At 44.7% G+C, this 15262-nt stretch overlaps 1 protein-coding gene across 1 annotated transcript in view; it reads right to left on the minus strand.

The window, feature by feature from the left end:
• Nucleotides 1–15262, minus strand: part of LOC311119459 (ribosomal protein S6 kinase alpha-6-like) — a gene marked incomplete at its 3' end in the record, with an annotated part of 55850 nt that overhangs the window by 32495 nt on the left and 8093 nt on the right. Inside the window, exons 3-5 of the mRNA XM_084194147.1 lie at nt 6535–6736; nt 5447–5527; nt 5248–5327 (exon numbers count right to left, since the gene is read on the minus strand). Of these exons, the coding sequence (XP_084050273.1) occupies nt 5248–5327; nt 5447–5527; nt 6535–6736 (363 nt within the window). The remainder of the gene's footprint in view (nt 1–5247; nt 5328–5446; nt 5528–6534; nt 6737–15262) is intronic.

Consider the following 15262-nt stretch of genomic DNA (forward strand, 5'->3'; position numbering starts at 1 on the left):
AGATACATTTTCTAACCTCTCTGGATTAAAACCAAATTATGACAAATGTACTATATTACGTATTGGATCACTAAAAAATACAACTTTTACATTACCATGTAGTTTACCAATAAAATGGTCTGATGGTGATGTGGATATACTCGGAATACATATCCCAAAGGAAATAAATGATCTCACTTCAATAAATTTTAATAGAAAGTTAGCAAAAATAGATAAGATCTTACTACCATGGAAAGGAAAATACCTGTCAATTTGTGGGAAAATCACCCTGATTAACTCTTTAGTATTATCCCAGTTTACCTATTTGCTTATGGTCTTGCCTACGCCTAGCAAACAGTTTTTTAAATTATATGAGAAAAAAATATTCAATTGTATTTGGAACGGCAAGCCAGACAAAATTAAAAGAGCATATTTATATAATGAATATGAATTCGGAGGACAGAAATTATTAAATATTAAAGCATTAGACCTATCACTAAAATCTTCAGTCATCCAAAAGTTATTCTTAAATCCGAACTGGTTCTCAAGCAAATTAGTAAGATTGTCTCACCCACTGTTCAAGAAAGGCCTTTTTCCCTTTATTCAGATTACAACCTCTCACTTTCAGTTATTTGAAAAGGAAATAATCTCCCAAATGTCACTATTTCTAAAACAAGCCATAGAAAGTTGGTTGCAATTTCAATTTAATCCTCCAGAAACGACAGAACAAATAATGCAACAAATATTGTGGTTAAATTCAAATATACTAATTGACAAAAAACCTTTATTTTTTGACAGAATGTTTAAAAAAGGTATAATCTTCGTAAATGATATCATCGGTAGGACTGGTGGAGTTATGTCGCACATGCAGCTAACAAAAACATATGGAAATGTCTGCTCTACCCAAAATTACAACCAAATAATTGCAGCCTTACCGCAAAAGTGGAAGAGGAAAGTTGAAGGGGGAGAAAGTAAGGAACTTGTCTGTCGGCCTTGCATTAAAGAACATAATTGGTTAAGGAAAACTGTGATAAATAAAAAAGTATATCAGTTTCACTTAAGGACCAAAGGATTGACAGCAGTCCCATATAGATTGCAAAATAGTTGGGAAGAGATCTTTGACGTACCGATCCCATGGCATAGTGTTTATGAACTGACACGCAAAACGACACCGGATTCAAAAATTAGAATCTTTCAATTTAAATTATTATATAAAATTCTTGCTACCAATAGAATGTTATTTATATGGGGGATACAATCTTCCCAGCTCTGCAGATTTTGCTGTGAAGAGATAGAATCATTAGATCATTTGTTTTGGTTCTGTCCATTTGTAGCTTGTTTTTGGACACAGGTCCAGGAATGGCTAAAGGATTGCAATATTTACCTGGAACTAACCTTGCAGATAGCATTACTGGGTGATCTGAGAAGTCATAGTCAATCGATCAATAATATAATAATACTTTTAGCAAAAATGTTTATTTTTAGTTCGCAATCTGTAGAGGCAATGCTAAACTGCTGAAGGAGCTGCTTCCTGTGCTTGGCCCTCCTATGTTGAACATAATAAACAGCTCTCTATCCACCGGATGTGTACCAAACTCACTAAAAGTGGCAGTGATAAAGCCTCTCTTGAAAAAGCCAAACCTTGACCCGGAAAATATAAAAAACTATCGGCCTATATCGAATCTTCCATTCCTCTCAAAAATTTTAGAAAAAGCTGTTGCGCAGCAACTCACTGCCTTTCTGAAGACAAACAATGTATACGAAATGCTTCAGTCTGGTTTTAGACCCCATCATAGCACTGAGACTGCACTTGTGAAGGTGGTAAATGACCTTTTAATGGCGTCAGACCGAGGCTCTGCATCTGTCCTCGTGCTACTAGACCTTAGTGCTGCCTTTGACACCATCGATCACCACATTCTTTTGGAGAGACTGGAAACCCAAATTGGTCTACACGGACAAGTTCTGGCCTGGTTTAGATCCTACCTGTCGGAAAGATATCAGTTTGTTTCTGTGAATGGTCTGTCCTCCGACAAATCAACTGTACATTTCGGTGTTCCTCAAGGTTCCGTTTTAGGACCACTATTGTTTTCACTATATATTTTACCTCTTGGGGATGTTATTCGAAAACATAATGTTAACTTTCACTGCTATGCGGATGACACACAGCTGTACATTTCAATGAAGCATGGTGAAGCCCCAAAATTGCCCTCGCTAGAAGCCTGTGTTTCAGACATAAGGAAGTGGATGGCTGAAAACTTTTTACTTTTAAACTCGGACAAAACAGAGATGCTTGTTCTAGGTCCCAAGAAACAAAGAGATCTTCTGTTAAATCTGACAATTCATCTTGATGGTTGTAAAGTCGTCTCAAATAAAACTGAAGGACCTAGGCGTTACTCTTGACCCTGATCTCTCTTTTGACGAACATATCAAGACTGTTTCAAGGACAGCTTTTTTCCATCTACGTAACATTGCAAAAATCAGAAATTTTCTGTCCAAAAATGATGCAGAAAAATTAATCCATGCATTTGTTACTTCTAGGTTAGACTACTGCAATGCTCTATTTTCCGGCTACCCGGATAAAGCACTAAATAAACTTCAGTTAGTGCTAAATACGGCTGCTAGAATCCTGACTAGAACCAAGAAATTTGATCATATTACTCCAGTGCTAGCTTCCCTACACTGGCTTCCTGTTAAGGCAAGGGCTGATTTCAAGGTTTTACTGTTAACCTATAAAGCGTTACATGGGCTTGCTCCTACCTATCTTTCCGAGTTGGTCCTGCCGTACATACCAATACGTACGCTACGGTCACAAGACGCAGGCCTCCTAATTGTCCCTAGAATTTCTAAGCAAACAGCGGGAGGCAGGGCTTTCTCCTATAGATCTCCATTTTTATGGAACAGTCTGCCTACCCATGTGAGAGACGCAGACTCGGTCTCAACAATTAAGTCTTTACTGAAGACTTATCTCTTCAGTAGGTCATATGATTGAGTGTAGTCTGGCCCAGGAGTGTGAAGGTGAACGGAAAGGCTGGAGCAACGAACAGCCCTTGCTGTCTCTGCCAGGCCGGTTCCCCTCTCCACTGGGGTTCTCTGCCTCTAACCCTGTTGCAGGGGCTGAGTCACTGGCTTGCTGGTGCTCTTTCATGCCGTCCCTGGGAGGGGTGCGTCACTTGAGTGGGTTGAGTTACTGACGTGATCTTCCTGTCTGGGTTGGCGCCCCCCCCTTGGTTTGTGCTGTGGTGGAGACCTCTGTGGGCTATACTCGGCCTTGTCTCAGGATTGTAAGTTGGTGGTTGGGGATATCCCTCTAGTGGTGCGGGGGCTGTGCTTTGGCGGAGTGGGTGGGGTTATATCCTTCCTGTTTGGCCCTGTCCGGGGGTTTCTTCGGATGGGGCCACAGTGTCTCCGGACCGCTCCTGTCTCAGCCTCCAGTATTTATGCTGCAGTAGTTTATGTGTCGGGGGGCTGGGGTTAGTTGGTTATACCTGGAGTACTTCTCCTGTCTTATCCAGTGTCCTGTGTGAATTTAAGTATGCTCTCTCTAATTCTCTCGTTCTCTCTTTCTCTCTGAGAACCTGAGCCCTAGGACCATACGTCAGGACTACCGGGCATGATGACACCTTGCTGTCCCCAGTCCGCCTGGCCTTGCTGCTATTCCAGTTTCAACTGTTCTGCCTGCGGCTACGAAACCCCTACCTGTCCCAGACCTGCTGTTTTCAACTCTTAATGATCGGCTATGAAAAGCCAACAGAGACCTGAGCCCTAGGACCATACATCGGGACTACCGGCCGTGGTGACTCCTTGCTGTCCCCAGTCCGCCTGGCCTTGCTGCTATTCCAGTTTAAACTGTTCTGCCTGCGGTTATGGAACCCCTACCTGTCCCAGACCTGCTGTTTTCAACTCTTAATGATCGGCTATGAAAAGCCAACTGAGATTTATTCCTGATTATTATTTGACCATGCTTGTCACTTATGAACATTTTTGAACATCTTGGCATGGTTCTGTTATAATCTCCACCCGGCACAGCCAGAAGAGGACTGGCCACCCCTCATAGCCTGGTTCCTCTCTAGGTTTCTTCCTAGGTTTTCGCCTTTCTAGGGAGTTTTTCCTAGCCACCGTGCTTCTACACCTGCATTACTAGCTGTTTGGGGTTTTAGGCTGGGTTTCTGTACAGCACTTCGAGATATTAGCTGATGTAAGAAGGGCTATATAAAATAAAATTGATTGATTGATGATTGATGGAAAGGTTCAGAGCTTTTGTAAAGCATCACAGTATGGTTGAAATATATATGGCAAATATAAATCCTATATGGATGGTGTTAAGAGATAGATGGGAGGTATTGAATAGAGTTGAAGGATGGGACTAATAACAAATAACAACAAATAATAACAAAGATAGCTAATAATGTAAGCATACTGTGTCCATAATAAGTATATAGGTTGTATGTTGGGAGCTTTTGGGAAAGAGCACAGTTAGAAAGATATGGCATTTGGAAGCAAACCGGATGGACATCATGAAAATGATCGGAGAGGTTGAGAGTAGAAGAAGTTCAGGAGCAAAAAAATAAATAAATATATGTATATATATATATATATATATATATATATATATATATATATATATATATATATATTATATATATATATAGATATATGTGTATGTATATATATATATAGATATAGAATTATTGTAAAATTAACTCTGTCCATAAGGTGTAGATAGTAAGTATAGACCGGAAGTAGAGGCCTGGGCGTTGTTGTTCACTAATTTACTCCAAGTAGGGAAAGGATGGTGGGGTTGAAAAGTAATAAAGGGGAATATATATATAAAAAAATATAAAAAAACATGGGGGATTGGAAGTGATGCAGACAATTACATTGATAGAAGATACAATCTATCTGCAATATTAAGCTGATCCGTTCCCCCCAAAAAAAAAAAAAGAAAAAAAAAAAAACACTGGACAACTGAGGAGTGGAAAAACGTTGCCTGGTGCTTAAGCAGTCCATGGCCCTATCCTGTCTGGTGTCAACGGTAAAGGCTGGTGGGGGTGGTGTAATGGTGTGGGGAATATTTTCCTGGCACACGCTAGCAACGTTTGAACGCCACACCTTGTAGAATCCATGCCCCGAAGAATGCTGACTGTTCTGGAGGCAAAGGGGGATCCTAACCAGTAGTAGATGGTTTACCTAATAAACTGGATAACCCACGTCATAGGATATTATTTATAATAATAATAATAATCCACTAGAGTAACAGAAAGGTCTCACCTCTTTGGATAAGCGCGTGAAGACGTCTCCTCCCCTGAGAAAGTCCAGGATTAAATAGAGCTTCCCTTCGGTCTGGAAGGCTGAGAGAGGAGAGGCGTTAAACACACTCCTCTGTAGTCAGGACAGAGTGACTAACCGTAGTAAAACTGGACTATGACGTGGTAGAGGTGAAGGGTCAGGGGTTAAAGATGAGACTAACCGTAGTGCAACTTGACTATGAAGGGGTGGTTGACCTCCACTAGAATGTCTCGCTCCATCTTGGTGCGAACTCTGTCCCTGACTGGATGGACAGACAAAGAGACAGACAGATAGACAGAGACGCATGAAAACACAGAGAGACCGACAGAGAGAGAGACCGACAGACACACAGAGGCAGAGAGGCAGAGAGACAGGCAGACACAGAGAGAGAGACAGACAGACACAGAGAGAGAGACAGACAGACAGACACAGAGAGAGAGAGAGACAGACAGACAGACACAGAGAGAGAGAGAGACAGACAGACACAGAGAGAGAGAGACAGACAGACACAGAGAGAGAGAGACAGACAGACACAGAGAGAGAGAGACAGACAGACACAGAGAGAGAGAGACAGACAGACACAGAGAGAGAGAGACAGACAGACACAGAGAGAGAGAGACAGACAGACACAGAGAGAGAGAGAGACAGACACAGAGAGAGAGAGAGAGACAGATACAGAGAGAGAGAGAGAGAGACAGATACAGAGAGAGAGAGAGAGACAGATACAGAGAGAGAGACAGACACAGAGAGAGAGAGAGACAGACACAGAGAGAGAGAGAGACAGACACAGAGAGAGAGAGAGACAGACACACAGAGAGAGAGAGAGACAGACACACAGAGAGAGAGAGAGAGACAGATACAGAGAGAGAGAGAGAGAGACAGATACAGAGAGAGAGAGAGAGACAGATACAGAGAGAGAGACAGACACAGAGAGAGAGAGAGAGAGACAGACACAGAGAGAGAGAGAGAGAGACAGATACAGAGAGAGAGAGAGAGACAGATACAGAGAGAGAGAGAGAGATAGACACAGAGAGAGAGAGAGACAGACACACAGAGAGAGAGAGACAGACACAGAGAGAGAGAGACAGACACACAGAGAGAGAGAGACAGACACAGAGAGAGAGACACACAGACAGACACAGATGAAATCCCAGACAAACAGGGCCATTAGTTTCTACGATATGCTATGCATCTATAAAGCATTGAAGTGAACAGTGTCAGAGACCATCTGAGAGAACATGTATGTGAAGATGATAACTGGACTGTTACCTTTCAACGAAGCCTTCTTGAGGACTTTCATTGCATATAACTGACCCTCGTCTGGACCCATGATTTTCCGGACCAGAAACACCTTTCCGAACGATCCCTGTCCCAGGACCTTAAGCAACTCAAACTGCCGCGGGTCAGCCTTCTCACACCCCTCCTTCACATGGTGGGTGATAGGGATCTCTGAATATGACGCACCCTCGTCCTAAACACACCACACAGAAACAGTTAATACTGCATGTACACACAACGTATATTCACACGTACAACCCCTTATTCAACAGGTCACCAGTGTTGGAAACATCTGCCCTACAATTGACGGTCAAGCCATCCATTTGTCCTCTCCAACCTGGGAATCAACTTTGATCCTTCTCTGTCCTGTGATGCCCTTATCCGCAAACATCATGTTTCTATCTAAGAAACATCGCCCGGCTCAAACCATTGCCCTCCCAGCCAGATGCAGAGAAACTAGTCCACGCCTTCATCTTCTCCCGGATCGACTACAGCTCTGTTCAGGGACCTTCCAGACAAATCACTTCAGAGGCTACAACTTCTCCAGAATAGTTCTGCCAGAGTCCTAACCAGGACCAAGAACTCAGCCCACATCACCCCCATCCTTACTGAACCCCATCCTTACTGAACTCCTGTGGTTACCCGTACAAGCTAATAGAGCACGGCGCTTGTAACGCCAAGGTAGTGGGTTCGATCCCCGGGACCACCCATACACAAAAATGTATGCACGCATGACTGTAAGTCGCTTGGGATAAAAGCGTCTGCTAAATGGCATATTATTATTATTATTATTTAACTAGAGGATTGACTTTAAAATCGTTCTCCTAGTGTTTAAAGTCTTGAATGGATTGAGTCCCACCTACATCAGGGACCTCACCCCTATCAACGAGCCACCTCGCACTCTCCGCTCCACCTACATCAGGGACCTCACCCCTATCAACGAGCCACCTCGCACTCTCCGCTCCACCTACATCAGGGACCTCACCCCTATCAACGAGCCACCTCGCACTCTCCGCTCCACCTACATCAAGGACCTCACCCCTATCAACGAGCCACCTCGCACTCTCCGCTCCACCTACATCAGGGACCTCACCCCTATCAACGAGCCACCTCGCACTCTCCGCTCCACCTACATCAGGGACCTCACTCCTATCAACGAGCCACCTCGCACTCTCCGCTCCACCTACATCAGGGACCTCACCCCTATCAACGAGCCACCTCGCACTCTCCGCTCCACCTACATCAGGGACCTCACTCCTATCAACGAGCCACCTCGCACTCTCCGCTCCACCTACATCAGGGACCTCACTCCTATCAACGAGCCACCTCGCACTCTCCGCTCCACCTACATCAGGGACCTCACCCCTATCAACGAGCCACCTCGCACTCTCCGCTCCACCTACATCAGGGACCTCACCCCTATCAACGAGCCACCTCGCACTCTCCGCTCCACCTACATCAGGGACCTCACCCCTATCAACGAGCCACCTCGCACTCTCCGCTCCACCTACATCAGGGACCTCACCCCTATCAACGAGCCACCTCGCACTCTCCGCTCCACCTACATCAGGGACCTCACCCCTATCAACGAGCCACCTCGCACTCTCCGCTCCACCTACATCAGGGACCTCACTCCTATCAACGAGCCACCTCGCACTCTCCGCTCCACCTACATCAGGGACCTCACCCCTATCAACGAGCCACCTCGCACTCTCCGCTCCACCTACATCAGGGACCTCACCCCTATCAACGAGCCACCTCGCACTCTCCGCTCCACCTACATCAGGGACCTCACCCCTATCAACGAGCCACCTCGCACTCTCCGCTCCACCTACATCAGGGACCTCACCCCTATCAACGAGCCACCTCGCACTCTCCGCTCCAACAACTCGTCACTGCTTCAAGTCCTCAAGACACGTCTCTGTACTATGGGGTACCGAGCCTTCCGCTCCTTTGCCCCTCGCCTATGGAACGCTCTTCCTGACCATCTGAGAGACACTCCATCAATGGGAACTTTTAAAACGGGCCTTAAAACCCATTTCTCCAGACTGTCTTTCTTCCAGTCCTAATCTGGAAAGTGCTTTTAGCACCTAGCCTATCTACTGTTGCTATTTTATGCCTTGATTCTAAATGTATTATGTTTTTATTTTATCATTATTTTTGCCTACAACATATACACTATCCCCTACAACATATACACTATCCTCTACAACATATACACTATCCCCTACAACATATACACTATCCTCTACAACATATACACTATCCCCTACAACATATACACTATCCCCTACAACATATACACTATCCCCTACAACATATACACTATCCTCTACAACATATACACTATCCCCTACAACATATACACTATCCCCTACAACATATACACTGTCCCCTACAACATATACACTATCCTCTACAACATATACACTATCCCCTACAACATATACACTATCCCCTACAACATATACACTATCCCCTACAACATATACACTATCCCCTACAACATATACACTATCCCCTACAACATATACACTATCCCCTACAACATATACACTATCCCCTACAACATATACACTATCCCCTACAACATATACACTATCCCCTACAACATATACACTATCCCCTACAACATATACACTATCCCCTACAACATATACACTATCCCCTACAACATATACACTATCCTCTACAACATATACACTATCCTCTACAACATATACACTATCCTCTACCAGATACACCAGCCTCTACCAGATACACCAGCCTCTACCAGATACACCAGCCTCTACCAGATACACCAGCCTCTACTAGATACACCAGCCTCTACTAGATACACCAGCCTCTACCAGATACACTATCCTCTACTAGATACACCAACCTCTACCAGGCTCTACCAGATACACTATCCTCTACTAGATACACCAGCCTCTACCAGATACACTATCCTCTACTAGATACACCAGCCTCTACCAGATACACCAGCCTCTACCAGATACACCAGCCTCTACCAGATACACCAGCCTCTACCAGATACACCAGCCTCTACTAGATACACCAGCCTCTACCAGATACACTATCCTCTACTAGATACACCAGCCTCTACTATCCTCTACCAGATACACCAGCCTCTACCAGATACACTATCCTCTACTAGATACACCAGCCTCTACCAGATACACCAGCCTCTACCAGATACATTATCCTCTACTAGATACACCAGCCTCTACCAGATACACTATCCTCTACCAGATACACCAGCCTCTACTATTCTCTACAACATATACACTATCCTCTACCAGATACACCAGCCTCTACCAGATACACCAGCCTCTACCAGATACACCAGCATCTACCAGATACACCAGCCTCTACCAGATACACCAGCCTCTACCAGATACACCAGCCTCTACCAGCCTCTACTAGATACATCAGCCTCTACCAGATACACTATCCTCTACTAGATACACCAGCCTCTACCAGATACACTATCCTCTACTAGATACACCAGCCTCTACCAGATACACTATCCTCTACTAGATACACCAGCCTCTACTATCCTCTACAACATATACACTATCCTCTACCAGATACACCAGCCTCTACTAGATACACCAGCCTCTACCAGCCTCTACCAGATACACCAGCCTCTACCAGCCTCTACTAGATACACCAGCCTCTACCAGATACACTATCCTCTACTAGATACACCAGCCTCTACCAGATACACTATCCTCTACTAGATACACCAGCCTCTACCAGATACACTATCCTCTACCAGATACACCAGCCTCTACCAGATACACTATCCTCTACTAGATACACCATCCTCTACTAGATACACCAGCCTCTACCAGATACACCAGCCTCTACTATTCTCTACAACATATACACTATCCTCTACAACATATACACTATCCTCTACCAGATACACCAGCCTCTACTAGATACACAAGCCTCTACCACCCTCTACCAGATACACCAGCCTCTACCAGATACACCAGCCTCTACTAGATACACCAGCCTCTACCAGATACACTATCCTCTACCAGATACACCAGCCTCTACCAGATACACCAGCCTCTACTAGATACACCAGCCTCTACCAGATACACTATCCTCTACCAGATACACTATCCTCTACTAGATACACCAGCCTCTACCAGATACACTATCCTCTACTAGATACACCAGCCTCTACCAGATACACTATCCTCTACTATCCCCTACAACATATACACTATCCCCTACAACATATACACTATCCTCTACAACATATACACTATCCCCTACAACATATACACTATCCCCTACAACATATACACTATCCTCTACAACATATACACTATCCCCTACAACATATACACTATCCCCTACAACATATACACTATCCCCTACAACATATAAACTATCCCCTACAACATATAAACTATCCCCTACAACATATACACTATCCCCTACAACATATACACTATCCTCTACAACATATACACTATCCCCTACAACATATACACTATCCCCTACAACATATACACTATCCTCTACAACATATACACTATCCTCTACAACATATACACTATCCTCTACAACATATACACTATCCTCTACAACATATACACTATCCTCTACAACATATACACTATCCCCTACAACATATACACTATCCCCTACAACATATACACTATCCCCTACAACATATACACTATCCTCTACAACATATACACTATCCCCTACAACATATACACTATCCTCTACAACATATACACTATCCCCTACAACATATACACTATCCTCTACAACATATACACTATCCCCTACAACATATACACTATCCCCTACAACATATACACTATCCCCTACAACATATACACTATCCCCTACAACATATACACTATCCCCTACAACATATACACTATCCCCTACAACATATACACTATCCCCTACAACATATACACTATCCCCTACAACATATACACTATCCCCTACAACATATACACTATCCCCTACAACATATACACTATCCCCTACAACATATACACTATCCTCTACAACATATACACTATCCTCTACCAGATACACCAGCCTCTACCAGACTCTACCAGATACACCAGCCTCTACCAGACTCTACCAGATACACCAGCCTCTACCAGATACACCAGCCTCTACCAGATACACCAGCCTCTACTAGATACACCAGCCTCTACCAGATACACTATCCTCTACTATTCTCTACAACATATACACTATCCTCTACAACATATACACTATCCTCTACCAGATACACCAGCCTCTACTAGATACACCAGCCTCTACCAGATACACCAGCCTCTACCAGATACACTATCCTCTACTAGATACACCAGCCTCTACCAGATACACTATCCTCTACTAGATACACCAGCCTCTACCAGATACACTATCCTCTACCAGATACACCAGCCTCTACCAGATACACCAGCCTCTACTAGATACACCAGCCTCTACCAGATACACCAGCCTCTACTAGATACACCAGCCTCTACCAGATACACCAGCCTCTACTAGATACACCAGCCTCTACCAGATACACCAGCCTCTACTATTCTCTACAACATATACACTATCCTCTACAACATATACACTATCCTCTACCAGATACACCATCCTCTACTAGATACACGAGCCTCTACCACCCTCTACCAGATACACCAGCCTCTACCAGATACACCAGCCTCTACCAGATACACCAGCCTCTACCAGATACACCAGCCTCTACCAGATACACCAGCCTCTACCAGATACACTATCCTCTACTAGATACACCAGCCTCTACCAGATACACTATCCTCTACTAGATACACCAGCCTCTACCAGATACACCATCCTCTACCAGATACACCAGCCTCTACCAGATACACCAGCCTCTACTAGATACACCAGCCTCTACCAGATACACCAGCCTCTACCAGATACACCAGCCTCTACCAGATACACCAGCCTCTACTATTCTCTACAACATATACACTATCCTCTACAACATATACACTATCCTCTACCAGATACACCATCCTCTACTAGATACACGAGCCTCTACCACCCTCTACCAGATACACCAGCCTCTACCAGATACACCAGCCTCTACCAGATACACCAGCCTCTACCAGATACACCAGCCTCTACCAGATACACTATCCTCTACTAGATACACCAGCCTCTACCAGATACACTATCCTCTACTAGATACACCAGCCTCTACCAGATACACTATCCTCTACCAGATACACCAGCCTCTACTATTCTCTACAACATATACACTATCCTCTACAACATATACACTATCCTCTACCAGATACACCAGCCTCTACCAGATACACCAGCCTCTACTAGATACACCAGCCTCTACCAGATACACCAGCCTCTACCAGATACACCAGCCTCTACCAGATACACCAGCCTCTACCAGATACACCAGCCTCTACCAGATACACCAGCCTCTACCAGATACACCAGCCTCTACCAGATACACCAGCCTCTACCAGCCTCTACTAGATACACCAGCCTCTACCAGATACACTATCCTCTACTAGATACACCAGCCTCTACCAGATACACTATCCTCTACTAGATACACCAGCCTCTACCAGATACACCAGCCTCTACCAGATACACCAGCCTCTACCAGATACACCAGCCTCTACCAGATACACCAGCCTCTACCAGATACACCAGCCTCTACTAGATACACCAGCCTCTACCAGATACACTATCCTCTACTAGATACACCATCCTCTACTAGATACACCAGCCTCTACCAGATACACCAGCCTCTACCAGATACACCAGCCTCTACCAGATACACCAGCCTCTACCAGATACACCAGCCTCTACCAGATACACCAGCCTCTACCAGATACACCAGCCTCTACCAGATACACCAGCCTCTACCAGATACACCAGCCTCTACCAGATACACCAGCCTCTACCAGATACACCAGCCTCTACTATTCTCTACAACATATACACTATCCTCTACAACATATACACTATCCTCTACCAGATACACCAGCCTCTACCAGATACACTATCCTCTACTAGATACACCAGCCTCTACCAGATACACTATCCTCTACTAGATACACCAGCCTCTACCAGATACACCAGCCTCTACTATTCTCTACAACATATACACTATCCTCTACAACATATACACTATCCTCTACAACATATACACTATCCTCTACAACATATACACTATCCTCTACCAGATACACCAGCCTCTACCAGATACACCAGCCTCTACCATATACACCAGCCTCTACCAGATACACCAGCCTCTACCAGATACACCAGCCTCTACCAGATACACCAGCCTCTACCAGATACACCAGCCTCTACCAGATACACCAGCCTCTACCAGATACACCAGCCTCTACTAGATACACCAGCCTCTACCAGATACACTATCCTCTACTAGATACACCAGCCTCTACCAGATACACTATCCTCTACTAGATACACCAGCCTCTACCAGATACACTATCCTCTACTAGATACACCAGCCTCTACTATTCTCTACAACATATACACTATCCTCTACAACATATACACTATCCTCTACAACATATACACTATCCTCTACAACATATACACTATCCTCTACCAGATACACCAGCCTCTACCAGATACACCAGCCTCTACCAGATACACCAGCCTCTACCAGATACACCAGCCTCTACCAGATACACCAGCCTCTACCAGATACACCAGCCTCTACCAGATACACCAGCCTCTACCAGATACACCAGCCTCTACCAGATACACCAGCCTCTACTAGATACACTATCCTCTACTAGATACACCAGCCTCTACCAGATACACTATCCTCTACTAGATACACCAGCCTCTACTATCCTCTACTAGATACACTATCCTCTACTAGATACACCAGCCTCTACTAGATACACCAGCCTCTACTAGATACACCAGCCTCTACCAGCTACACCAGCCTCTACCAGATACACCAGCCTCTACCAGATACACCAGCCTCTACCAGATACACCAGCCTCTACCAGATACACCAGCCTCTACCAGATACACTATCCTCTACTAGATACACCAGCCTCTACCAGATACACTATCCTCTACTAGATACACCAGCCTCTACCAGATACACTATCCTCTACTAGATACACCAGCCTCTACCAGATACACTATCCTCTACCAGATACACCAGCCTCTACTATCCTCTACTAGATACACTATCCTCTACCAGATACACTATCCTCTACTAGATACACCAGCCTCTACCAGATACACCAGCCTCTACCAGATACACCAGCCTCTACTAGATACGCCAGCCTCTACCAGATACACTATCCTCTACCAGATACACTATCCTCTACCAGATACACCAGCCTCTACCAGATACACCAGCCTCTACTATCCTCTTCAACATATACACTATCCTCTACCACATATACACTATCCTCTACCACATATACACTATCCTCTACCAGATACACCAGCCTCTACCAGATACACCAGCCTCTACCAGATACACCAGCCTCTACCAGATACACCAGCCTCTACCAGATACACCAGCCTCTACCAGATACACCAGCCTCTACCAGATACACCAGCCTCTACCAGATACACCAGCCTCTACCAGATACACTATCCTCTACCAGATACACCAGCCTCTACCAGATACACTATCCTCTACCAGATACACCAGCCTCTA

Source organism: Coregonus lavaretus (genome assembly GCF_964263955.1).
Source record: "Coregonus lavaretus genome assembly, contig: HAP1_SCAFFOLD_2893, whole genome shotgun sequence".
In the NCBI taxonomy this organism is placed as follows: domain Eukaryota; kingdom Metazoa; phylum Chordata; class Actinopteri; order Salmoniformes; family Salmonidae; genus Coregonus; species Coregonus lavaretus.